The sequence below is a fragment of the Aspergillus novofumigatus genome, assembly GCF_002847465.1.
Source record: "Aspergillus novofumigatus IBT 16806 chromosome Unknown P174scaffold_7, whole genome shotgun sequence".
Lineage (NCBI taxonomy): Eukaryota > Fungi > Ascomycota > Eurotiomycetes > Eurotiales > Aspergillaceae > Aspergillus > Aspergillus novofumigatus.
Window position 1 is genome coordinate 519,301 of NW_020194280.1, and position 25,218 is coordinate 544,518.

Below are 25,218 nucleotides of genomic sequence, written 5' to 3' on the forward strand. Positions count from 1 at the left end.
AGAATTCATCTCCTTCGCGCTGTCATCATAGTCATTCGGCTGCCCTCAAAAGAGACGGCCTTATTTTAATATATGCATTATCCTTTAATCATAATCATCGTTGCGATTCGATAAACGCAACGCCATCCCGGTTCTGGCAGTTAATTTTCCCGATTACATTCTTCTCCTCGATCTAACTTACACCAACATCGTCCACGCTTCACATCGCATACTCGCTTCGTTTCTCGGATGCTGCAACTCAATCGCTATCGTTACCATCCGGTATGCGATCTCGCACAGGCTGGTAGGTAACTTGGCAAGGAGGAAATAGCGCTTGCTCATTTATAACACGTACTCCTACATGATTTTGTACTTCACGAATCTTGTCATGTACCGGACCATCTTGGACTACAGATCGACTGTCTAAAGATCAAAGAAAGAGACTTAGAGACTAACATTTGTCGTTCATCACAGTTTGACGTGTCGGACTCGAAAACTGAAATGTAAACTTCCACCCTTCGCTCTCATCGCAGTGACTCTGAACGTGTCGGAAAGTGACTAAAACCTGTGAATCAGGTGATGAGCAAAAACCGCAGTGTTCCCAATGTCGCAAAGGATCCAGAGAGTGTCGCCCTAGTGAGGGTGTTATTTTTCGGCATCAGCAAAATGCTTCGATGAACAAGAGTTTCGAGGACTCGTCGAATGGCCGCGGTAGTCTGAAAGGGTTTTATTCCTACAAGAATACTTTCGATGAGGACAGTGTCTGGCTGGATATACCTAAGGATGGTACGGACGAATGATTCCCGTTGCGCTCTTCATCTGCTCGAGCGTCTTCTTCTGTCTCTTGGTTCGATGACTGACATACGGATGTTGCTCTCTAGTGGTCTTTGTCGACAATTCTGATCCGTGTGCGGAGGAGCTGGAGACTGTTCTTGGGGAATCTGAAGCCGCTATTCTAGCTTCGAAGGCTCAACAAAAAGGTTTACAGACGCCTTCCTCTGCCGACGGGGAGATTCGAGGCTTGGAACAATCGTCCACAGCGGGATCTACTAATCGGTACTCTTTTTCTCCCCTCGCTACCGACAACGGATCTCATTCTCTGGCACCGGATCACAATACGCATTCCAATATGCTAGACCTTACCGCCCCTTCAATACCGTCTAGACCTTCAACCAATGTACCGCATACTGCGTTGGCCCCTCAACCATCGCCTCCGATTTCTATCTCTTCTTTCTCCAATCCCAACAGCAACAACACGAACAATGACATCAAATTCATTTTGAATCCTTCCCAAACTCTATCACCGCCCATTGATCCTAGTACCCAGCATACCTCGGAGCCGACAATATCTTCAATTCCCTCCAGGTCAGTGTTGCCACGAAATGCCGGGAATGCCGAACAGAAGTCAGAGCAGCCAGTGGAGACCGAGTATGAAGTTGTCTTTCTCCTGAGACACTTTTCAGAAGCTCCGGGGCTGTGGTATGTCTTTGTCTCCACCCTCAGTAGGATAGTAGGTCTTCTAACGGGAACTATGCAGGATGGATCTCTTCGATTTAGGGACCTACTTTGCGTCACTCGTTCCGGTCAAGGCTCTCACGAATCCTCTTCTCAAGTATGCCGCGTGTGCATACGCTGCGAAACAGCTTGGTCGCGTGAATGGCGTAAAATCTCCTTTTGGTGGCGTCAGCGGGAAGCAGGCTTTCACGGAGACGTGGCCTGATGGGAGACGCATAGATTGGACCTGGTGTGGCGCTAAGTACTATGAAAAAGCCATCCAACTCCTGGTGAATGAGCTGCAACCTGACGAAGGTCCGCCACCTTTGAGCACTCCGGAGGCGTTCGGTCAGTGGCAGGCCGCTGAACTGTGCCAGAACCGCGACAATTCTCGAAAACGTAGAAGACATAATCGATCATCTGGTGGTGTCCATTCCGACGAAGTTCTTGCCGCGACAGCGATATTATCCATCTATGAATTCCTTGATGCGACTGGTACCGCGTGGAATCGGCACCTGAGTGGTGTGAAATCCCTGCTGGATGTCGCTGAAGTTGGTATGTTGCCACTCGAGCAACACCCTTCTCCAGGGGATGGATCGCTTCAGCCGCCTAGGAAGTTCGGGCTTTCGAGAGCCAGGAGGGCAACATTCTGGAACTTTGCCAGGCAAGACTACCTGGCTGCATGTAAGTGCGCTCGGATGTGCCAGTCCCTTCCCCAAGTTGAAGAGATTAATGAGTATTTCATCCAGTCATCAACGAGACGCAAACCAGGCTGAATACCGACGACGTGGTATTGTGGACTGAAGCTGGTCTTCAGCTCGATAGCATGGGATTTGTGCGTACCACCAATTTGAACGCGGCCGGCTATCCCGACGAGGGCGACGAAATGAAAGAGGATCTCATTTCCAATGCCCTCGTGTGGATAGCTTCCAAGATTGTCAATTTCATTGGCGCCGGAGATACCCCTCATTTGACGCACACTGGTGCTGTTACAGCAGGCCAAATGAGCCTCTCTCAACAAGCTCTCCTTGAGCGTTGGCATCGCCTCGAAGCCGAGCTTGAGACATGGTACAAGAGGCTTCCGGCTAGCTTTCGACCGTGCGCTCGTATCGACTTATCCAACGTTCCGCACCCAAGAACGGCCGAGGATGAGGATGCTGCCTCGTTTTCTGAAATATGGTTCAGCATTCCGATGTGCTCGTCGGCTATACAGCATTATCACATGGCTCGCATTCTTCTACTTATCAACAAGCCTCATGATTCAATCAATAGGAGAAGTGCCATAACGAACCGGCTCAACTCATACCGATCTATTGAGAATGAGATTCGCTTCCATAGCCGCGAAATTGTCGGCATCTCATTGGCTCGTCCGCATGGCTCCGTTCGTATTAACTCTCTCCAGCCTTTGTTTGTGAGTGGTCAGTGTCTCACTGAGCCTCGTGAACGCCGGGTAGTTTTGCGCTTGCTTCGGGGTATAGAAGCTGATCTCGGTTGGGCAACCGAGTATCGCGTGAAGCAGTTGCTTAGGGAGTGGGGGTGGGATGAAGCATCCAATTCCACAGGGGTCTCATAAACGGTCGTATTCCAGCCCATTCCGGTATTCCATTCACGTCCCCCTCCCGTTGGTCGGAAGATTTCATTTCGGCTTCGGTATCTTCCTGGATTAGTACTCCAAGAGTGCTACCCTTGTCATCCCGGCTCTCTCACTGGCCGCAGAAAGGCGCTGAATAGCATCGCCACTAGCAAGTTCCAGTCCAATATGCTTGGCCTCAACCGCCTTCTCGCATATTGTCCGCGCCGCATGAGAACCACAACATCCTGACATCGGTGCAAGTGACGGACTCCCAAGTTATAACAGGCCTAGTGAATCATGCGAGTTTCCGCGATTCTTCACCCGCTTATGGGGTTGCGGCTTCAATGGCCAGCTTGCAGCGGATCAGTTTCAGTTTTGCCTCGCTCTGTTAGATATTGTCCTTTTTCCCTGTTAGACGCCTGGTCAGGCTCATCAGCGATCTGAAAGCATTAGCGTTGGCGCATATGATAGCGATATACGGTGATTTGATAATGAAATCATGATCTGAATGATTCCTCCTTTTAGTTACAGCACCGCGCAACAATTTCAGTGATGACTTCAAAATATAGGTTGCCTGGAGTCTGGGTTTGTTTTAATGCTTATCCACTCGGCTGAGTTGCCTGTCGCTCGGCGTGGTTATCCCCACATCAGGGTTGCATTTCTTGTTCGCTGAAAGTCTCCCGATGTTAATCGAACAAAATACTGCAGAACTACTGCATACTAATAATGCACACGGCTGGAACAAGCTAGAGGAGTTAGTATAAGGAGGACTGCCGATGTCACTTCTATCTTCTCATAATATGTCATACATAAACCCATCAACGTCATACTGACCATCCTGGCGTGTGAAGAACGTAGTAATCAGTAAACTGCTCCATAATGATCAACAGATCCGACCCACGAAGGCCCGAAAATCCCGTCGACTCATTCCCTAGATAAGCAGATGTCGATGGAGCCTGCAGGTTAGGGACATCGCGATCTTCACTGAGGGACAGCAGTCTACCAAGAGCAGGTTTGCCGATCGCAGTGGCAGGAAACGGCAGCACGGTTACGGTAGTGTTATGTCAATTCTCCACAGTTGTTCAATGCTTATCGCGATGGCCGTCCTTCAGCATTTGCGACGTGTGCACAGTGCTGTAGATACCCAGATGCCTTGTGGATCGAAGTTGTTGATGGTGATTTATCTCGGCTCTCGGGTTTCCTGTTTTGATGTTCCGCTTGGGTAGTGTATGGAGTACTTATGGCGATTGGCAAGTTTTGCGGATGAGGATTGAATTGCCGGATCTTTCGTGACTAGGGTGAGCGTCTTTGACGTATCGTAGTTTGTAGCTCCTGCAGGAATGATTTTTAGCCCTGCTGAAGTTAGGTACGCTGGCAATTGAATGCTGCACATTCTAGTCTGAAAATATATCTGCAATTCTTGGAACGGTCTGACGAATTGGATCATGGGGCGAAGGCTGAACAGGAAGTATACATCTATCAATATCTGTCTACAGGTGTATATTGCCTATTCCTGCCGAATCTATTTCAGCGGTTCCGAAGCCGCTTTGACATTCTTCTCGTTGTCGTAGTCTGTGAGGCTTGTATGACGGCCTTCACGTTTTCCTTGCTCTCTTTCATCTCCTTTGTTTCCGACTCGTCCTCGCTCGCAGGTCTTTTCAAGGCATAAGCCGTGGAGGTCGTGACTTCTGTCTCAACCTTGACAGACTCCTTGTCGTCGCCCTCTTCCTTCACAGCAACCTTGACATCTATCTTGCCAGACGTAGCAGCTAATCTGTCCGAGAATGTCCTCAAGTCCGCTGTGAACAGAACACTATGAGCCCAGCCGGCCTCCTTGCCCCAGAGTTTCCGAAAGTGGTTGCCAACGGCGTCGTAGGTTGCTTTCGTTAGCGACTTATGAGCGCCTCTGCCGAACTTGTAGTCTCTTTGCGCAATTTGCCAGACTAAAGAAAGTCAACATAAGTAATCTATAGAAGACATGTTGAGAGTCACTCACCATGAGTATCTACCGGCACCGCCTCTCCCCACCCCAACCCCATCAGACAGACACAATCCGCAACCTTTGGCCCAACCCCCTGTAGCCCCAGTAGCTGTTCATGCGCGTGACGGTACCCCTGTCTACCCTCTGCTCTCATTTCATCGCCGGGCACAGGCTCAACCCCGAGTACGGGAGACTCTGGATTTCGTAACGAGTCAAGCCAGCCCTGCTCTCTCTCTTTCGCTACAATCAAAGCTGTCTGGTGGATATATTTGGCCCGGTAACCGAATCCTAGACTTCGCAGGCGACCCTCAACATCGTCAGCAGTCAAAGCTTCCGGGGGAGGGAAGTCATGGTATGCGCGGTCGCCGACGGTGGCCACCAGGGGACCATAGTTGACGCATAACTTCTCGACCATTTGCGATATGCGCGCTATATTGTTGTTACTGCTGCAGATGAAAGATACAAGCGCTTCCCAAGCATCCTGGCGCAGAATCCTGATTCCTGTGAACTGGGGTGCCTTTTTCTTGAAGTTCGGGTCTTGCGAGGACCACTGGGCATAGAGGTCCGTAAGATTTGAGGAGAGATTGAGGTAATGCTTCAGAAGCTCTACAGTGTCGTCGTCATGGGAGTCATCTGATGATCCGTTCTGCGTTACTTTTCCATTCGAGCTATTCACAGCACCAGTTAACTCTCCGCGCGGAGAAGAGGAGGGTTGTATTCGCCGGTTGGTTGTGAACTGAGAGATAAGCGAGCGATATGTTCTATAATAGAGATATTGCGGGTCCTGTTTCAGAGATAGAAGTCGGCCATGGAGGACACATCGCCATTCGTCACTCTCAGGAACATTGTGCCATCTAGGGGCCCGAAATAGTCAGGAATATCGTTTCCATTCGATGATCAAGTGATATAGCCTACCGAAAGGACTGACCGCAGCGCAAGGTTGTGTTAATACATAATTCACTCAAACTCATGGGCAACTTGCGCCATTCTGAAAAGACTCCAACTGTCATGATGTCAAAGAACGGAACGTCATTTAGAGATAGGAACAACTTGCAGTCTTGCAGCTCTTAGAGGCACTAATAGGAGATAAAGTATCTTGAAATTCTGCCGAATTTCCCTCATAAAAGGCAGGCGGTAGTCCATGTACGCAGCGCGCGCGCTAACCGCTTCAATTCTAGACGCCGCGGTTGCTCTTCGCCGCCGATTTCACGACCTGCGAGTTTTCAGCCAGTCGCTCAGCGCAACTCCTTCCTTTGTCTCAGACTCCTTTGATCATTTTCATTAAATCATCAGGATCACCCTGTGATAGTATCTATCGCTCTGAAAGTCAGCCCTTATATCTTGTTGACTTCCTTTTCGCCACGTTGAGTAAAAGGAGCAGGAAAGGATAAGATAGCTCGTCCAACATGAACGGCGATACTTACTCTTCTTCGAGAGGTGAGCGGCCGTTTATCTCCCACAGTTTAACTGTAACTGACATGAGAACAGGAGAACCTGGCCGCTCAAGAGAGCACTACGTAAGTCGCGACAGCCGCTAGGATGAGCTCTTTTAAATAATTGCTAACAAGGCCTTGACAGCGCGACGAAAGACGCGAACGCGGAGGCGAACGTGGAGGTGAACGCGGTGAAAGAGGAGACAGAGGAGAGAGGAGACGATCGAGATCCCCCCATTACGGCTCCAGGGGTTCACGACGTGAATACGAGGCAGACTCATACTCGTCGAGTCGTGACTACCGCGCGAGAGAACGAGAGGACCGCTACTCCAGCCGGAGAGACGACCGCGAATGGGATCGGGACCGCGGCGATCGCGTCGATCGCGGTGACCGTCGACGCAGAGATTTCGATGACAGACCATCTCGACGTGACCGGGATAAAGACTTGTTCGACGAGAAACCCCGGAGAGAACGAGGAGGAGACCGCGAGCGCGACCGCGACCGGGAGAGGAAAGAACGGAAGAGAAGCGCAACCCCTCCGAGCAAAAGGGAGCCCACTCCTGATTTGACAGATGTGCCATCTGTTCTGACAAGGAAACGTCGTTTGACGCAGTGGGACATTAAGCCGCCTGGTTACGAGAATGTTACTGCTGAGCAAGCCAAGCTGTCGGGTAAGTTGCGACTGCGCGACGTGTGTCTATCTGTATCTAAGTCATCCTAACATTTCTAGGCATGTTCCCCCTTCCCGGAGCACCTCGCCAGCAGCCAATGGATCCCAGCCGCCTTCAAGCGTTTATGAACCAGTCAGCTGGTGGATCTGCGGACAATTCAGCTCTCAAGCCCTCCAACTCGCGTCAGGCCAGGCGTCTGTTCGTATACAACCTGCCTCCCGGCGCGTCCAGCGAGCATCTCGTGTCCTTCTTCAACCTGCAACTCAACGGCCTCAATGTCATTCACAGTGTAGACCCTTGTATCTCGGCCCAAATATCTGAAGACCATAGTTTTGCACTTCTAGAGTTCAAGACACCCAACGACACCACGGTTGCTCTTGCCTTTGATGGCATCACGATGGAGGAGCACGAATCTGCCAGTGGAACTGAGAACGGTGCTCCCAAGGGGCTCGAAGTGCGCCGACCCAAGGACTACATTGTCCCGAACGGCAGTGCGGATCAAGAATACCAGGAGGGTGTGTTGTTGAATGAGGTCCCCGACTCGCCCAACAAGATTTGTGTGTCCAATATCCCGCAATATATTCCAGAGGAGCCCGTGACCATGCTGCTCAAGTCGTTTGGCGAGCTCAAATCATTTGTACTGGTGAAAGATAGCTCGACGGAAGAGTCAAGGGTAAGTGGCGTCTATCCGAGCGCGGTAAGGTTTTTACTGACTTGTCAAGGGTATCGCTTTCTGCGAGTATGCTGAACCGTCAGCGACTGCTATCGCTGTGGAGGGTCTCAACGGTATGGAATTGGGCGACCGGCATCTCAAGGTTGTGCGTGCCAGTATCGGAATGACGCAGGCCGCTGGTCTTGACATGGGAGTCAACGCGATGTCGATGTTCGCCAAGACTACATCGCAGGATTTGGAGAGCAGCCGTGTCTTGCAGTTGTTGAACATGGTGACGCCGGAGGAGCTTTTGGACAATGATGATTACGAAGGTGAGTTTTTTCGTTGAGGGGGCAATTATGAAATATTTACTAACTCCGGTACAGAAATTTGCGATGATGTACGCGAGGAGTGCTCTAAGTATGGCAAGGTCCTGGACTTGAAGGTGCCACGCCCTTCTGGCGGCAGCAGGCAGTCTCCCGGAGTGGGCAAGATCTATGTCAAGTTTGACACGGTAGAATCGGCCACCAATGCCTTGAAAGCGCTTGCGGGCAGAAAGTTCTCTGATCGGACAGTGGTGACGACCTACTTTTCCGAGGTGAGTTGTCCCTAGGTCACTTCTTGTTGTTTTGTTCTGACGGTATCTTGCAGGAAAATTTCGATGTGAGCGCTTGGTAATCGATACCCGGAGGGCTAGGACTCATCGATTGTGGTATTATCCCTGGTGCTGACGGAAAACAATTTGCAACTCAAAATCTATTCCCTTTCCATTTTTTGAACCTCGCTTGACCGGCGTTTGCAAAGTATCCCTCGAAGGATCAAATCAATTGTGCTTGCATCGGACGATGCAACTAGTTTGACCGTGTATCATAGCAAGAAGTGACTTAAGCTGGTGAAAGTCGATCATCTTCTGTTGTAGTTATGTGCACATGGAAGGATTGCGTACTTCATGGACTCCCGACTTTAGACGAGGCCCATCCAACACTGCTACTATGCATGAATACGAACACAAGAGGTTCAAGTCTTCACTTTCAAGCCCTATCTGATCTCAAATCCACAATCACATGAAAACCGACCACCCGGCCTAGCTATGATCACTGACACCTGCTCCACTGCCGAGGCCGGTACATCGTACATTTTAGTCTAGACCTACCGGTGTCGACCCACGAACACATCCAGTGCACCACACACTGCGGCACATCAAACTCAAACTCGTCCATCTGGCACTATCGCACATGAGACCCAAACTTGAGTCGTTTACCCCATGGGGTGGGCAAATGGAGATCCATATCCATACCCACCGATGAATTGATAGTCGACGATCTCGTGTTCCATTTCCAGCATCCGCTTATCCGTGTTTGCGGGGTCGATGCTCGACGGACTAGTAAACTATCTACTTGTAGATCAGCGAAGTTTGTATACATCTCGACCAAGGTCTATCGAGCTTATGGTGTTGGGTTTGACACTCGTAGGTCGGTAGTCAGCTCAGCCTAGGGTGGTAGAATACACTTGTTGAACGATTTTCACATGGCCCGAATCGGCAATCTATTGTCACCACGAGAGTCCGCGCCTGTCGGCTGTAAAGTAGGTACTTTGTACTCATGATTCTCGTAGTGATGATGCTGATGCCTAGGTCTATCGGAAGGCCAAGTAGTCTCCATATCCCCGGAATGAGGGATTTTTACAGAGTAGTCTCAGTCTTATCTCCTGGACTTCTGACCGCGTATGGAAGACGGAGGACTCCGTGACAAGACTCTGTCTGATCTCGATTCGATAATCGATATTGTCTGCCCAGCATATCCACTCCACAGCAATACGGAACACTACTCTTCGAGTCTCTAGTCTCTACTTTATGACAAGGTATCCGTGATAGTGCCATGCTGATGCTACACCGTATGGACGGGATTCGCGTACATTAGTCTACGGATTATTGATTGATAGTCTCGTCCGACCATACGAATCCCTGTCCTTAATGCAGGAACGGTCCTGTTCCCTGTTTGGGTGTGGTGGCATTGCATCAGCTACCTTACCTGGATAGGGGTATGGTGACCGTGACCCCTGATATACAGTCTAGGGGACAGATACTGCATCACGTATCTACAGTGAGCGTCGAGGAATGCAAAATATAACTGATTCACGTTGACATCACGATATGGCAAATTCAAACTCAAACTTTACTGTACCCTACCTTAGTCTGCAGTTACAGTTTACCGTTTACTCTGAAACTCGAGCTAGCTCGAGTGCTAGACAGCAGACTACGCCTTACACCGAGTCACCAAACCGGTACGAATATGGATAGTCTACGCAGTCTGTCACAACCTGTCTTACGGTCTTACCTTTACTTCTGACCTTACCCCGTAGCCAAAGTCTATTTCTCCCAAATCCAAATCCAAGACCAATCTTCTTCTAGAAGGATCGGCTAAAGCAAGTTGCAGCTTACGAGGGAGATTATTGGTGGTTGGGTTGACCGTGGAACGATAGTGCGAGGTAGCTGGTGCAAGTGCCGAGTTTCAGTGTCAGATCGTCTCATACTGTTACTGTTGATGTTACAGTCCAGGGTTTGTGGTTGTGGACGGTGGATACTTGTTTGTGGTTGGACTCGTCAGCCATATTTTTGAGGTGATGGATATGCTTTCTATCGCAAGGATCTCGCCCACAAGCGATGCTGGAAAGGGAATGCGGGGAATCTCGTTCCTCAATCAGGTGGGTTGCTTCGTCTACAATCTTGGATTCTGCATACTCTGATGTGTATGTGTATGGAATACATTGTAAATCAGAGATGCTACGCTTGTGAAAGTAATATGCATAGCATTATCTTTGATATGAAGAGTAGGAAACAGAGGGCCAGAAACATTGCTAGGGTATACATTGCATCATCCAAACCAATATACAAAGAATTTTTTAAACACCTCAACAGCATGACATAGCATTACATAAAACCAAAGCCCAAAAAGACACCAGTCTAGTCATCATCTTCCCGATAGACGGCGGGGGCAAACGTTGTCTTGGGATCCCAGTCGCGCCCTTGTGATGCGCTGGGCGGCCGCGGGCTGGAGAAGCTCATGGACGGCCGCACGTACCTGGCATCTCGCCCGAAGTGGCCATTCTCGGGACTCTTCGTCCCCGCCATGCGCGCAGGACTTGGCGATCGGACCATGGGCGATGGCGATTTGTAGGAGGGGAGGCCCGTGCTGTTGAGCATCTCGTAGGACCGCGTGTCGCCCAGCCGCCCGCGTGCATCAGCGGACACGAACTCGAGACGGCCCTCGCCCACGCCGAACTTGTTCTGGAAGAAGTCGACCCAGCCGCGGAAGATCGAGGGGCGAGCAAAGAGGATGAAGTTCCAGAATCCGACCAGGGACAGGAGGATCAGGACGGCGAGTAGGAGCCCTTCGTTGGGCCGGACCTTTGACGCCTCGGGGTCGCATTTTGCCCGGTCACCCTTGTTGGCTGCCAGACATGCAATCCATGGAGTCGCCTTTTCCATATTCTCCGGGGTCGCTTTGAGGGCGCTGTCGAGCTCGATGAAGGTCACAGCGAAGAAAATCACATTCGCGATGATGATCAGGACCAGAGCTACGCCTCTCCATTGCAGTTGGAGGACTCTTCGGATGCGACGGTAGGCTTGACGAGCGGACACGGTGCGGACGCTGGCGGAGTACGACGGCAATCCCGAGCTATTCGTGGTTGAGTCCGTGTCGAAGAGAGACTTGACGTAGACATGGATGCAGTACCCCATTGTCGCCAGTTGGAGGATCAGTGCGGCAACGGAGAACGAGATGATGGGAATCCAGTAGTCCTGTAGGCCACGATCGATGTTGATATGGCAAACAGAGCCGAATCGAAAAGATACACCCGTCAAGAGCAGCATCACCGTGAGGCCGACAGCCGGGACGACCCAACCGAAGATCAACGCTCCCCACATGAATTTCGGACCCAGTATCACTTCCCAGCATACCTGAAGATGGAAGGCCACCGTACGGAGAAAACCTGGAGATCGTTAGTACGAGTCAATCCAGACGAGCTCAGAATTGTTCCCAACATACTCCATACTACCACCATCCAGCCTCCGAAAAGAAGAAGGGCACCTGTGAAAGCGCACGAGAGACTAGAATGCATATCGTTGGGAGTGATCTGGTTATGGCATTGATCCGGTTTTACCCCTAGAGGGATAATGAACGCAATCTGCATGTCGGTTAATAACACGTCCTGGGGCCCTCCAATGCGCCACTTTACTTACCTCCATGAAACAGATGCCCAATGTGAAGCAGATGCTGAGGTAGTGGCGATGCGTAAATTTGACCGGAAGAACTGCGTATGACACAAGCAGGAAGATACAGAGCGGCAGTATAGCAACACTGATCCAACTTGCAGCGCTCGCTTTCTCGAACAACCCTGGAAAAAAAAATCAAAGAGGTTAGATTGATGGGTTACTCTGCAGCTCGAACACATTGTGAGCTTACCATCGCCGTACGTCCATGATGCTATCGGACAGGGTAAACAGCAAGAAATATCACCCACAGGTTGACAATAACGACCTCCGACGACTAGCAAGTAAAAACCAACACGATCAGCGAATGTCGACAACAGCAAGCCAGCAATCATCAGGGGAGCGTACATCCACCGGTGGAGGGGAAGAGATCTTCCTGAAGAAACGGTACTGGACACCGTCCGTTCAATAATGTACGATTCGTCATACTGGCAGACTTGTTCGTGTGATTGTGACCTCTGCGAAATGCGATTGCGGTCGCCTCAAGTTCATATCCCGTTCATGCAATGGTCGTAGTATATTTTGCAAGTTGTTTCTGGAGGCTCAAGGGTGTGCACACCCCGCGCGAAGGGCTCGCAGCCGAGCAACAACGGCAATGGATATAATTAAACGTTGCTGAATAGAGGTATCGAGTCAAAAGGCGGAGGAGAGGAGGGGGAAGTGACAGAAATCTAGATCGAGGGGCAAGGTAGTAAGATATACATGGATCGAAATAATATGTTCTACTTCCCCGAACCCACAGAAGATACTATGGGTAACAAGCCAGGATCTTCAGTCGTTGGGGGCGAGTAGCTATAATAATAATAATGCTACTAGTCTACTCTGCAAAGTGCTAATGCCATCCATGCAGGCTCATACCTAGTCTCTACATCTAGTAAGGGGACAGGAGGCCCGTTCACCCAGGGCACGAGTACATCTGTTCCGCCAACCCGCTATGAGACGATGATTGGATCTGGGATCAGTGGGTAGTCCGACCAGTTTCCTTCGAGGAACGTGAGACTTGAGCTTGGCACCAGGGGCATTGGTGTGGATAGTGGAAACGAAGCGAACGAGGATGCAAGACGAAGGCACCAATGAAGAAGCACAGAGATTGTCGGGTATCCAATCGACCGGGGACGACGCCGGTGACCATCAGAATTTAGGGTGATTTGGGACTGTAACTGTAGTAGAAGTCTAACGTTGGTTGCTGAACTCGCTGTAACTCGCTACGGAAAGGATCAGTTCTGGGCGGGGCAACAAACAGCGATGAACTCCACCTTGAAGCCGGAAAGGAATTCAGACAGAAACTGCCACAGTCTAGACTACCTAAGAAGAGGAAATGCAATGATTCTGGTGTTCATCGCAGAAACATGATTGGGTTTCAAGTTACCAAGAGTGGTAAAGGTGGAGTTTGCCTATGGTTGGTTGTATCATTATAGGCGGCGCAGCCATCAGATTGGAAAATTCATTATTAGGGTATTATTGATACAAAGCTGGTAAATATGTGTCAGCGGAGGCGGAAAACCCTCCCTAAGGTTTGTAGTATCAAGCTTCAGTTACGTGATGAAAAATGAGTACTTTGTATGTCGATCTGTTCTGGACATGGACTGACAATCTGATTCTTCGGATCAGCATTCTCTGCTTTTACTTTGTTGGGCAAGTCTGGGACATACTTCTGTCAGAGCCATGGTACTACAGAGTTTTAGGTTGATTCTCTCATGACAAGGCACGCACGACGTTACTACCCGTCTTTCGGTAAGCCCCGTCTTCCTATCCTCAGTTCTTCACCCTTTAGCCAAATTCAGATACCTTTGCGGAGTACACAATCCTCGCCTAAGAACAGTTCGCAAGTACCGTAGGCAACGGAGGTCCTCGTCATAAACAGAAGACAGAGCCGTCCTCTTTTTCTAGGCAATATTCTTCCCAAACTTGTTAATATTACAATATGTAGAAATTCATTTAATACTCCAGAGTCTTCCAGGGTCCAGCATCAATGCAATTATTACCAGGTAGGTGAGGTATGACCAATTCCTGGTACCTTAGAGGTGCTGCTGGCTTATTATTGTAGTATTGCCCCATGGAGGCTTCGTATACCTACCTAAGCCCGGCCCATTACGACCTTTTATATCAACCAGGGGTATCCAAGCCTCTATGTTAATTAGGCGAATAGCCATGCATTCAAGATGGAACTTTCTGTCCGCTAAACCCAAGTAAGCAGACCTGCCAGACGCTAATGGCCACTAAACGAACTAAATTCTGATCGAAATTTATGGAAGAGGGGAACATCCCTGACTCTTTAGGCTCGGGCTTGGTTTGTGCCTTTTGACGGTCTCCCTCTTCTGCAAGTGGCAACACAGTAGTAGTAGTCAGTCGAGTGCTTCCTGCTGCCATTCGCCCCTGGTACCTGCGGCGGCCGAACCAGGTGCAGAACTGCAAAGGATGTCATACAAAGATTTTAACTTTCTCTTCCTCCCTACCTACCTACCTACCGAAAGTTTGATTCTCGAAGCATTCATAAAGTATGAAAATCATTAGACGGAAGGAAGCCAAAACCGGCTGTGCCATGCGAGCTGAGACGTCAGCAGAAGCGTCACTTGTTGTGGGCACAGAGGAATGTCATCCTTTTGAAAAGTAATCGCTAAAATAGAAATACGATCTAGATCTTGCTTAGGCAGCGATTCTGTGTCCGTTCTCAGCTTCTCCACAACGACAAGAATACTGATAATAATAATAGAGGATAGATACTTACTTTGTACCACGCAGGCACTTTAACTGCTCCCTTGTCTCATCCGCCAATCTCTGACGGAAAATGATGCACAAACAGATTAGTCTACAGACAGAATACAAATCTCCACAATCCCAAGCCTCATTGCAACCAGACCCTCCCACTTTATTGAAGATTTCCGGAGTTCGAGTCTCAGACTAAATCGTCCGTCTTTCTTCGTTATCTGCACCAAAAGGGGCCATCCCCTTGGAGCCGCACCTGCACCAAGTTCTCACCTCCACCTGTTTCAGATCGATAGCTAGGTAGTCTAGTACGCAGTAGGCTGTAGCAGGACCAGGAACCACACATTCACAAACACTGGTCTTTTTTCTATTCCAGGAATCGCATTTCCAGACCATACCTAGGTAAGCAGGTGTTGCTCGACGGCACAATATGCTTATTGATCGGCAGTCTCCGCGGAACAGGCACGCGGCGTGGGTAGCGGGAATACGGGATAGACTAGGGATGAAGTTTCCCCAACAGTTTGACGGGCAATCCTCGCCTCAGAGAAGCTCGAAAGTCTTTGAACTCAGAAGACGGGCGTCTTCTTGTCTGGTTAAGCAATGATCTTCGCAGCAGACAATGATTCCAACCCATAATTTGCTTGATATTACTCCGTATTCGTATCGATCTAGTCGAATCCTCAGAACAGATGATCAGATAGTGCTCTGCAAGAACTTAAGCCTTGTACATGGAGATTCAGAACCAGACTGGATACATAAAGGCTAAGATCACTAGATATGGCCAAGTTCTCCGTCAAAAGCATGACACATTAAGTACGGAGTCTCTGCACAACATCGCTCCTTGCTGAGTGACGAATTTGGTTGCTTTTTTCAATTTCCTCGTTCTACTTTGGCGTCAGCCACCCACGTGGAGTTTACTATTGTGGGAGCGTCCCCTGCTGTTTAGTATCCATGCCATACGCACCCACTCCGGCGCGGTGAGGGTAGCGTATGGCACGGATATTAACATCCTCCGTAGGATTTCTGCGTTGGATTTTCCACCCACGTTTCTGCGGCTCGGGCTCTCCTAGAGTCGGCCACCACTGAAGACCTCTGGGATAATGAACTATAAGATCGAAGACACGGCCCGTCTCGCAATATGTTTTAATTGCGATAAATTCCCACCGCGTACTCTATACTCCAAACAGGTCCTCTTTTAGTGGTAAGAGAGTAGGTTGTTGCGGTGATTGGGTATCGAGATTGTCGTATGTATACGCAAGTAAAACCCAATAATAGCGGCAGGAGATTCTCTCTCTGATTCGTCACAGTCATTGGAGTTTCAATGCGGAATGTCGTAGTACCTAAAGTTGATCCCTGACCTCTGAGGCAAACATCGAACGACTACTGCAGCTACGCCGCACCTGCGGCGATCAGCGCAATAGCAACAATGGCAATACCAGAAAAGAAACAGTTACAAAGTAAATAGAAGACGAGTCAGTCTCATGCTACGACATGGACAAGCAGCAATCAGGCTAATTACCATAAACCCATAATTTAGTCATAATACGAGAATTATTGTCCCTATGTGCACGGGAGGAGATTACACTGCAGCCTAGACGGGTCCAATCCTCGAGGCGAAGTTGCGATTTTGCCGTCAAACAGACGACACAACAGCGCACAGAAAGACTTGCATTTGAGTTTTGCCACTGCCTTGCATGAATTCTCGTCAATTGGCCGTGTTTTCGGTTTTGAAGACAGTCGCACACTCGCACTTATGCTCCATACAATCCTTGGAAAAGGCAGGCTGAGCCCAGACCTCGTCGATATTGCAAATGCTAATTGCTCCGTACATACGAGACAGTAGGACCAAGCTGAGCATTGGCATGGCATCAGCTCTTGATTACGGGGAACTGGTGGAATCGGCGGTGATTTGCGGAAGGATCAGCGGCAATTAACGGCCAATATACCATGCATCAATTGAGGCAAACTGTAGCGGCGTGAGGCGCAACCGGGATTTGGTGGAGAGGGAGAGACATATAACTGCCTTTTTAAAATCTATAGGACCATTATTGAACTTTCTTGATCCTGGCTGGCTTCCTTTGAATCATCAAAAGTAGAAACTATCCAGAGTCGATGACTTAGGCGACCTCCAGCCTGGATGCTGCCTTCTCCTTGGTTGATCGACAAGCGAGTCACATCGAACTCTCCCCGCCATCGAACCAATCGGCCTCCCTTCCTCCATCCTTGCGGTGATCTGAACGAGAATTGGTTCTCTTGCAAGCCAATCTACGATTATCTCAGACGCTCCTCGATCATCGATCTTTAACTCTACTGATCACGTCTCATGGACTCGATAGTCGATACGGAGTACCTTGCGGTCAATGCCCACACGAGATGATCGTCCAATCTAATGAATCGACGTCTGCTACAGCAGTCCGAAAGCGCTTCCTGCATTGATCGCCACCCGTTCTGCAGATTCTGTCATATAGACGTGATTCGACAGTGCTTCGTACACGATCTCTCTCATTTTCCTGCAGTAGTCGAATCGGGGAGCATTCTTTCGTTCTCGGCTCTTCCTTGATCCTGGCCACATGATGTGATGTCGGTTATTTGCTCCAATCTCTCTTCCAGAAAAGTATACTCTTTGGATTTGAAATCGTTGTGCGTCCGCGCCATGCGAGCGAATTGACTCCATGTTTGTCGACCTTCAAGAGTTGCGGTCACGTCGAATATTCTTTCGCTCTCTGCCCCGGATGAGTGCCTGGTTGTGCTTCATCACTTGATCCATGACGACTAGGAAGTCCACGAGACCAGATCCATCGTACCTATAATATCCAGGTAATGATCTTGTCGAAACCAGTTCGATCAAGCCTTATTTGGGGTCTTGAAAGCATTGCCCTCACCACTGATTTCCTGATATGTCCGCAGCTACTCCGGATATCGACAGAGACAAAGGATTCCGGAATGCAACCAGAATAAGCCTCGGGTTAAACTCATCGCGAGCCTGCAGGAGTTTGCAGCTGGACAAGAACTTGGAACACCGCGCATGTTCAAGCAACTTGCAGGGACGTAGGTTAACGCAACAACAAGATGCCCAACTTCTTCGCTCCAGGTTCACATCCTTGCATCTGCACTAACTAGACTAGGGGAGCGCAGTCTTGTTCGAAATGACGTCTTCATTCGAAATGTATGCTATGCACTTCTCTTCAGCATGCTCCCGCAGAGGCGCTGTTATTCAAATAGCGGTGTGATCCCTCTTTCTCGCGGTTCCAATAACAAGAGAACAAATTCAGAGTACAATACAGCTCATTTGCGCGTCAACAATGGCAGTACACCAGCAAACTCAAAGGTGCAGGTTTGACAGTCGAGAGTCGGGAAGTCATAATGACCCCACAAGCGATTGAAAACTGAGCCTCCATTCTCTGCACCCTCTGTTCCTTCTGTTGAATATTGCGTATGATATCACTTCTTGGTGGAAAATACACTCTGCACTAACCTCTCCAGCACCGCGTACTTTGCATAACATGGCTTGCTCAGAGTTCCAGAGGAGCAGCGAATCAACGGCATTCCTTGGATATCCCGGCTGTTGGGATACAGGGTCTAAAGCATTCTGTGCTATTGCCATCAGATCTCCAGAAAGCTCAGTTATCATTTGGGTTTACTGGAAGTGAGTGACTATCTCGCAGCAGATGAGTATCATAACGCAGCAATACCCGATTCTACCGGAAACTAACGCGCAGAGGATCATCATGTGTGATAGTATTCTCAGAGGCCGGAGAGGAATGATGTGCGCAGCTTCCATTCAGCCACTTATCACCCAACTACAAGCAGGTTGACGTGGCCTGTGATAACACAGCGTCCATCCCTTTTTTTGGACTTGAGGTATTGAAAGCTGTATCCAGCATTTACAGAGCAGGGGGACGAGCTCGTCCTGGCTAGTTGCCATTTGAACTTCCTCAGAGGTGAGTCAAGTTGACGTATGATCATTCGTTACGGTTACTACCTACATCTGACCTAGATAGGAAATGGTAGGTCTTATTGTATAGAAGCACAATCGTATTTCCCGCAGATGGGCGGATGTCATTGACTACGAGTTGCCTGTTTGGGAACGGGGAGTTTGTATTCATCCTCGGGATGTGCAAATTTTATCATTTTTCTCAATTCCTAAAACTAATCTGATATGCAAAACGCGAATTTATGATGGACGGAGTCAATTCAAGTAAAGGCAATGCCCAAAGAAAGCCTATCATCAAATCGAAGTCAGTAAGGATACGATGAAATCGATTGACGACTCAAAAGATGGAAATAGCATTGTTGTCAGAAGTCCATTAAGATCATCGAAGCAGACCACAAGGATCTGCTTCTGACATAAGAGGTACCAGAAAATAAAGTATAAAAGGTGTTGTCTCATCACAAAGATAAATCATGAGTAACAATGAAATTGCAAGTTCAGAACATACCTTTTGGAAACTTAGCTGAGAGCGATTGTGGAAACGTCAGTCAGTCATATGTACAGCTCTAAAGCTGGCAACCGTTCAATTGATCAACATCAAGATCAAAAACATTGAGTATTTTCGACAAAGGATAATAACGAAGAGGGAGGAAAGAAGTTCTGCGGACGTTGAAACCGCAGAAAAAGTAAGAAAAGCTAAGCGAACTCCACCCGCACGTGACCCACACTCCACCACCCACCCGTCCTTCATCTCATTCATCTTCACATCGGCTTCAATTTTTTACGATTTCATCCATCGCCAGTCCAACTCCGTCGACACACCCGACCAGTACACCCCCGACAATACTTCAAGATGGGGTAAGTTATCGCTCTTTGCGATTCAATGCGACTCGAGACGCATCACCACAATCGCTTATTCCGAACACTCGAACTAATGAACTCGCTACAGTCGTATGCACAGCAAGGGAAAGGGTATTAGCGCCTCTGCTATTCCCTACAGCCGTTCTGCTCCTGCCTGGTTGAAGACCACCCCCGACCAGGTCGTTGACCAGATCTGCAAGCTCGCCAGAAAGGGTGCTACCCCTTCCCAGATCGGTGTTGTCCTCCGTGACAGCCACGGCGTTGCCCAGGTCAAGGTTGTCACTGGTACGTTTACTCAATATTCGTCCTGTCCGTGCCTACCGTTCGCTAACATCATTCTGCAACAGGTAACAAGATTCTGCGTATCTTGAAGTCCAATGGTACGATACCGTCCACCATAACTCCAATCGCACCAGTATAGACGAGGATATCGAGGCTAGGGGATAATGGATAAGGATGTACGGCGGTTGCTCTGAGAATGAGATGCACGAGCGTAGAAACACCTCTGCATGAAACTGCTGTTGCCCGTCTTGATCCCCCGCCTCGATTCCGAATTCTATCACTGGAAGTGGGAAAGTCTTTTCGCAGAAATGCAAAAGTTTTCTCTATGCCTCTGCTTGGTCATTCCACAGGCTGACAGAGAGATTTTTCGTAAAAACAGGCCTCGCTCCCGAACTCCCCGAGGACCTTTACTTCCTGATCAAGAAGGTAGCGTTGAATTCTCTCTTGCGCTGTATTTGCTTCCTGCTGACTGTTGTAGGCCGTCGCCGTCCGCAAGCACCTTGAGCGCAACCGCAAGGACAAGGACAGCAAGTTCCGCCTCATTCTCATCGAGTCTCGTATCCACCGTCTGTCCCGCTACTACAAGTCCGTCGGTGTCCTGCCCCCCACCTGGCGTTACGAGTCCGCCACTGCCAGCACCCTTGTCGCTTAAGCGGCTCGCCATCTCTCTGGTCTTGGTGTGTGGTTGTTGGTTCTGTTGACATTCCGTTGCCGATGAGGAATTTCGCTCTGGCAACCTGAGATGGTTGCGGGGTGATAGACTAGGACTCTCCTAGTGTTAATGCATGAACGATCCTAGACACCTCGTGTCGCGAATAGTCAAAAATCAAAACAAAATTCAACTACCTGAAATCCTCAACTGTAGCTTCGAAGTAGTTCACTCGATCAGTAATATGACTGCCTGCAGGGTATAAACAGCTATACATCGCAATATTTCTATACATTATCCCAAATACCTCTATATGCGAAATCAACTCGCTCGTCTAACCTCCTTCGCAACCGCGTTGCAAAGCTCAACCTTCACACCAGCTCCAGTAAGAACATGGATCCACAACCTCTGGGTATCACTCAAACGATCATTCTCAGACTTGACCTCCACAAACATGACTTCCTTTTTCTCCACACTCCACAGAAAGAGATCAGGTATCCCCCCACCGCGCTGCTGATACTCCTGGGCCATAACCTTGCAGATAGTGGCCAGGGCTTCGCCTCGAAAACACTGCACGATCTCAACCAAGTCGTCCAGCTCAAAGGACCAGTCGATGCCGATGGCGCAGGTCTGCTTCGCTGATTCACGCTCATGGACATCGCGAATGATTCGCTCAGCAGCGCCGTTGGTTATCTCTACCAGGCGGTGATTGATCTCTGATGCACGGGAGGGGTAGAATGCATCGGTGTGGAGGTCTAGCGGACAGGTTTGAAAGGGTGTCTGGAAGACATTAGGGACGTAGGTGAATAGGATGTCGTAGAAGAGATAGCCGAACTAGGATTCGTATGTTAGGTGTGATATCATGCGAGATGGAATGAGGCGTACCAAGGTTCTGACGATCCCTCCTTCTGCATGGTAGCCCTTCCAGCCATGATCCCTATACCAGCTCAAACACATGCTCTCGACCCTGCATTCGCTTCCGCCTTCTCTCTCATCGATCCAGATAGTTGGACGGCCTCGCCTGGTCAACGATTCCTCGCTCTTTCCTGAACCACGAGCAGGTGAGTCCTCCCGTTCGATGCGAATACCCTCAATCGTCCGTACTTCTGGTTTGGCCAACATGACATGGCCAAAGTCGTGTTGCTCACGCTTGACTATTTTCAAAGCTCTTTCCAGCTTTGTGATCCGCTTTTGAAGATCATAGTGGTAGATGAGATGGCAGTCCGGATCTTCCAGCCCTTCTTCGCATGTCCGCAGAGCAATTCGCTTCCAGTGTTTCTTCTGGAGGTCCTCGCTCCGTCCATCAGAAGGTGTAAGAGCCCACATATAGTGTTCCTCCAACAGTGCTTTTCGCTGATACCATGCGCCACGTCGGGCAGCGTGGAACAAGCGCTGGCCTAGCAATTCACACAGGATTTCGTGTTCCCGTTTGTGTTCTTTGAAGCGCCCGAGAGGATGAAGACCTTTATGAATGATCCTGGTATAGACCCACGCTGGTGAAAAGCGACGTAAGTAGGCGCCTTCACCCGCTTCGTAAATCGTGTCTTCCTTGCGCTGTTCCTGTTCGAGTAAATTTTTCCATCGGGGATAGACGTCTGTACAAAGGAGTTTCACATGCTCCAGCCTTTCCTGAGTAGGGGTGCCGTTGAACTCAAGAAGATTGTCTATTTGATGTTGTTTCCGAAGTGCTGATTCAAATTCAAGCAGAATCTCTCTGGACGGAAAGATCGAGCTAGATCGAGATACAATATACTCGGGAAAATTTCTGCGGGAGATCTTCGCAAGAATTATAGTGGTGAGGGATCTCTCCGTCCACTCTGTCGACCTGTAAAAGACCAGATGGGCTCTCTCGAAGAGAGCATAGGGCCCCGGCGTAAGTCTGATGCAGTCACCGGTGTACTCAAGGATTTTCTGAATATAATGGTCATCTCGATTGAGAGCGGGGGGTGAGTCGTGCTCTTTATCGTTCCAGTTGAGACCTGTTTGTCTCTGGCTGGACGCACGAAAGGCCTCAAGGAGCTCCTTCTTACTTTTTCCTTGAACCTTTGCATCCTTTGCGAGGACTTTGAGTTCTTCAAGAAGTAGCAGAGAGGATGCTTCCTCCAGAGTGGTTATCTCATCAGTGTCGTCAGCGAATCTGAAATGAGTGCAACCCGCACCACTGCTGGAACTCATATCTTCAGAGTTATCATCTGAAGGTACTAGAGGGCCAGGCAGCTTACGGCTAGACCGCAGATCAGCCACCGCCTGGGAAATATCACTAATGTCGGAGAAATAACCCAAGCGATTGATGCGATGCCAAGCCGAGGTCTTACGAAGGAAGAGCCGTACATATCTGACAATAGACAATCAGCTTGTTTCTGACGACACGAATCCGCTAGCTCGACTCACAAGTATTGGGACTCATACGACAGCCCTTTCCATTGTCTGAAAACTTCTAATTCCGTCTCATTGAAAAGATGAGCTTCTTCGTCCAGCACAGTTTCCAGTGCCAGATTAAACGCATCCACATAGATTGAGCTCTTTCCCTTCCGCCATTTGCGGTCTTGGAGCCTCTGGCGCAGATCAGGCTCGTCATCCTGTTCTACTGCATGCGAAATCTCATACTCTTCGATAGCTTGTTTATCTGTAGGAATATCTGGTAGCGAAGACTCTAGTTCTGTCTGACTGTTTGGGAACGGGTTCTCGTCCTCGACCGCGAAATCGCCGACTTGAGCCGAGGGCAGGGAATCCCATGTATCTAACGGACTATCAGAGCTATCGATTTCGTTTTCGTTGATGCTGGATTCCTCTTTCGGGAGCGCGACTGATCTGGGACTGTCTTGACCCTCTTTAGGGGTAGTCTTCCTGCGCTTCACGGGAGGGCGCGATGTGTCCCAGTAGTCCAGAAGGGACATGCTGCCACAAGAGCTTTGACGTGATCATTCGAGACGGATTTCAGAGAGACACTCTGTAAACAGCATCACTAGCATCAAATTGATGGCCAACAACGCGCTGACACGACTGTTATTGAAGTCCGAAAGACCATCCCCATCTTCTAGGCGCCCAAACGTGTCACGAAAAGACGCGAAGTCACCTGAGTTTAATTGCATTTGTACCTGTTTGATATGTTTGCAGCCTGACCACTTGGCAGGCCGCAGTAAGATAAGCAGCGCCGATGAAGGCGCAATTGTACGTATCTAAAGTAAGCGCATGAATTATAACATCTATCCTCGCACTCTGTATATATATCATCGTTTGACATAATAGTAGCCATGGCGGACGTTCCTGTGAGAAATACTCTCCCCTCATGGCCATCCCCACAGTGGAGAGCTTGAAGAAGCTCCGCCCGCAAGCTCCGCCCTTGGAGATCTTTCTTCGTTCCAATTGCGACAACACTTTTAATTTTCTGTCTACTCTTGCTTTGTTTCTCTTTTCCCTTCAATCAGTATCGGTCGTACACTGAGATTGCTTCCCATCCGTCTAACTACTAGTCTTTAGTCACCCGACTCAGCCGCCTCGATCAAGAAAGAAATACCCTCTACGTCCTCTGCGCCTCTGAACAATTCACTCCCACAAAGTGATCCGACCTCCGGACCATGCGCATTACATCTACTCAACATGGGCAACGGAGCAACACCTAGCAGCAACACCGGCGCAGCAAATACCCCGCGAGCAGAGTCGAATACCCCCGCGGCGCAGCTCCGTCCAGGCGGCGCGCCCGCACGAGTATACATGAACGAAAAGATAGTGCCGTACTTGCTTGAGGGGATGAAATCCGTCGTGAAGGAACAGTGAGTGGCTTCTTATTGCTTGATAATGCGCCTGCGTTGTAATGGCTCAGCGCAGGGCTGCGCGGGACAAGGTGACTAGGACTAATATCACCTTTGCAACAGACCCTCAGATCCCCTACGCATGCTAGGCGAGTTTCTGATTCAGAAGAGCAACGAGGTGGAGGGCGGAGCGGTGCCCGTGAAAAAGTCGCCTGAGTAGGCTGGGGATTCAGACGATGGCGCTAGCGAGCGCTGTACATTCCACTGGGGATCGGTTACCTCATGATCTATTGTGTCTCATGGAGCGAGATTCAGAAAAGGCAACTGATTGCTCACGTCTGCATGAGGATGAGCACCACACCGGCCCTTGACTGAGAGCAGCTGGCGATCCTGATGAGAAGGGACATGGTCTTCTCGTCAATCTGTCTGTACCACAGATTATCACTGTGCTGACATCAAATGCTCGGCTTTGGTTATTCGGTATCACGGGAGAACATCCCACCACAGACAAGATTTTCAATCTATGTTGCAAGCTAGATTCAGCGAGGATTGTACGACTTTTGCCTTCATATTGTGGATATAGAGAGAGCCTTAATCTCGAGGTCCATATTGCCTCTCTAGAGGCGACGACATAAAATATCTTCTCCGTTATATGAACCACAGTAATCATTTTGTAGTCTTGCGTGGATGCGACCTGGCGGTGATTGCAGTATATATATATTTCAATGTCATTCAGCATCAACCTTGAAATCACATGCCCTGTAACAAACAGGATGACGTACAGGTCAGCTAAGCAAAATCAATTGGATAATAAAGGTTATACAATAACGACTCATGGCAACAGTCTACAGAATATTGCAATAGAAGTTGGTACCAACACAGCGGCTGAGATCAGAACGACTAGGATCTCCGACAAGACTTCATATGATGACTACTCCATGCACAAGAACCATGTTGCAAGAAGATCTTCCATATTAGAAGAAA

At 49.2% G+C, this 25,218-nt stretch overlaps 7 protein-coding genes across 7 annotated transcripts; 4 read left to right on the forward strand and 3 right to left on the reverse strand.

The window, feature by feature from the left end:
* Nucleotides 1-653: 653 nt before the first annotated feature.
* On the forward strand, nt 654-3,046 carry P174DRAFT_462874 (uncharacterized protein; the record flags this gene model as incomplete). Its single annotated transcript, XM_024830186.1, has 4 exons — nt 654-765; nt 861-1,458; nt 1,517-2,157; nt 2,223-3,046. 4 exons carry the CDS (start codon nt 654-656, stop codon nt 3,044-3,046), a joined length of 2,175 nt encoding a protein of 724 aa, XP_024679290.1.
* A 1,486-nt stretch (nt 3,047-4,532) lies between these two features.
* Nucleotides 4,533-6,074, reverse strand: P174DRAFT_453630 (8-oxoguanine glycosylase OGG1). Its single transcript, XM_024829174.1, has 3 exons — nt 5,943-6,074; nt 5,043-5,881; nt 4,533-4,989 (listed from the first exon to the last, which is right to left on the reverse strand). Exons 1-3 carry the CDS (start codon nt 6,035-6,037, stop codon nt 4,574-4,576), a joined length of 1,350 nt encoding a protein of 449 aa, XP_024679291.1. The 5' UTR covers nt 6,038-6,074; the 3' UTR covers nt 4,533-4,573.
* A 163-nt stretch (nt 6,075-6,237) lies between these two features.
* Nucleotides 6,238-8,773, forward strand: P174DRAFT_444461 (splicing factor u2af large subunit). The gene is made up of 7 exons (XM_024828090.1): nt 6,238-6,464; nt 6,516-6,544; nt 6,606-7,131; nt 7,191-7,804; nt 7,854-8,115; nt 8,170-8,381; nt 8,435-8,773. Exons 1-7 carry the CDS (start codon nt 6,434-6,436, stop codon nt 8,459-8,461), a joined length of 1,701 nt encoding a protein of 566 aa, XP_024679292.1. The 5' UTR covers nt 6,238-6,433; the 3' UTR covers nt 8,462-8,773.
* A 1,796-nt stretch (nt 8,774-10,569) lies between these two features.
* On the reverse strand, nt 10,570-12,853 carry gprM. Its single transcript, XM_024824280.1, has 5 exons — nt 12,402-12,853; nt 12,247-12,330; nt 12,024-12,178; nt 11,830-11,968; nt 10,570-11,773 (listed from the first exon to the last, which is right to left on the reverse strand). Exons 1-5 carry the CDS (start codon nt 12,478-12,480, stop codon nt 10,746-10,748), a joined length of 1,485 nt encoding a protein of 494 aa, XP_024679293.1. The 5' UTR covers nt 12,481-12,853; the 3' UTR covers nt 10,570-10,745.
* A 6,646-nt stretch (nt 12,854-19,499) lies between these two features.
* Nucleotides 19,500-20,485, forward strand: P174DRAFT_453633 (40S ribosomal protein uS15; the record flags this gene model as incomplete). The annotated part of the gene is made up of 5 exons (XM_024829175.1): nt 19,500-19,548; nt 19,640-19,836; nt 19,899-19,931; nt 20,213-20,259; nt 20,312-20,485. The coding sequence occupies exons 1-5, from the start codon at nt 19,544-19,546 to the stop codon at nt 20,483-20,485; spliced, it is 456 nt and encodes a 151-aa protein (XP_024679294.1). The 5' UTR covers nt 19,500-19,543.
* A 295-nt stretch (nt 20,486-20,780) lies between these two features.
* P174DRAFT_506345 (fanconi-associated nuclease 1) lies at nt 20,781-23,482 on the reverse strand. Its single transcript, XM_024831306.1, has 3 exons — nt 22,874-23,482; nt 21,368-22,817; nt 20,781-21,316 (listed from the first exon to the last, which is right to left on the reverse strand). Exons 1-3 carry the CDS (start codon nt 23,377-23,379, stop codon nt 20,804-20,806), a joined length of 2,469 nt encoding a protein of 822 aa, XP_024679295.1. The 5' UTR covers nt 23,380-23,482; the 3' UTR covers nt 20,781-20,803.
* A 190-nt stretch (nt 23,483-23,672) lies between these two features.
* On the forward strand, nt 23,673-24,882 carry P174DRAFT_444468 (DPY30/SDC1 family protein). The gene is made up of 2 exons (XM_024828091.1): nt 23,673-24,255; nt 24,358-24,882. Exons 1-2 carry the CDS (start codon nt 24,083-24,085, stop codon nt 24,452-24,454), a joined length of 270 nt encoding a protein of 89 aa, XP_024679296.1. The 5' UTR covers nt 23,673-24,082; the 3' UTR covers nt 24,455-24,882.
* Nucleotides 24,883-25,218: the final 336 nt, after the last annotated feature.

What these genes read in the sequence shown, in the direction of transcription:
- P174DRAFT_453630 (XM_024829174.1), bottom strand. Translation starts at nt 6,037, where the DNA reads ATGACAGTTGGAGTCTTTTCAGAATGGCGCAAGTTGCCCATGAGTTTG. An exon ending in CGCTGCGGTCAGTCCTTTCG is followed by an intron (nt 5,882 to 5,942) that starts GTAGGCTATATC and finishes TCGGGCCCCTAG; the next exon opens with ATGGCACAATGTTCCTGAGA. An exon ending in GGTGCCGGTAGATACTCATG is followed by an intron (nt 4,990 to 5,042) that starts GTGAGTGACTCT and finishes GACTTTCTTTAG; the next exon opens with TCTGGCAAATTGCGCAAAGA.
- P174DRAFT_444461 (XM_024828090.1), top strand. Translation starts at nt 6,434, where the DNA reads ATGAACGGCGATACTTACTCTTCTTCGAGAG. An exon ending in GCCGCTCAAGAGAGCACTAC is followed by an intron (nt 6,545 to 6,605) that starts GTAAGTCGCGAC and finishes AGGCCTTGACAG; the next exon opens with CGCGACGAAAGACGCGAACG. An exon ending in GGACAATGATGATTACGAAG is followed by an intron (nt 8,116 to 8,169) that starts GTGAGTTTTTTC and finishes ACTCCGGTACAG; the next exon opens with AAATTTGCGATGATGTACGC.
- gprM (XM_024824280.1), bottom strand. Translation starts at nt 12,480, where the DNA reads ATGACGAATCGTACATTATTGAACGGACGGTGTCCAGTACCGTTTCTT. An exon ending in CTTCCCCTCCACCGGTGGAT is followed by an intron (nt 12,331 to 12,401) that starts GTACGCTCCCCT and finishes TTTACTTGCTAG; the next exon opens with TCGTCGGAGGTCGTTATTGT. An exon ending in CTGGATGGTGGTAGTATGGA is followed by an intron (nt 11,774 to 11,829) that starts GTATGTTGGGAA and finishes AACGATCTCCAG; the next exon opens with GTTTTCTCCGTACGGTGGCC.
- P174DRAFT_506345 (XM_024831306.1), bottom strand. Translation starts at nt 23,379, where the DNA reads ATGTCCCTTCTGGACTACTGGGACACATCGCGCCCTCCCGTGAAGCGC. An exon ending in TCGTATGAGTCCCAATACTT is followed by an intron (nt 22,818 to 22,873) that starts GTGAGTCGAGCT and finishes GTCTATTGTCAG; the next exon opens with ATATGTACGGCTCTTCCTTC. An exon ending in GAGGGATCGTCAGAACCTTG is followed by an intron (nt 21,317 to 21,367) that starts GTACGCCTCATT and finishes TACGAATCCTAG; the next exon opens with TTCGGCTATCTCTTCTACGA.
- P174DRAFT_444468 (XM_024828091.1), top strand. Translation starts at nt 24,083, where the DNA reads ATGGGCAACGGAGCAACACCTAGCAGCAACACCGGCGCAGCAAATACC. An exon ending in AAATCCGTCGTGAAGGAACA is followed by an intron (nt 24,256 to 24,357) that starts GTGAGTGGCTTC and finishes CCTTTGCAACAG; the next exon opens with ACCCTCAGATCCCCTACGCA.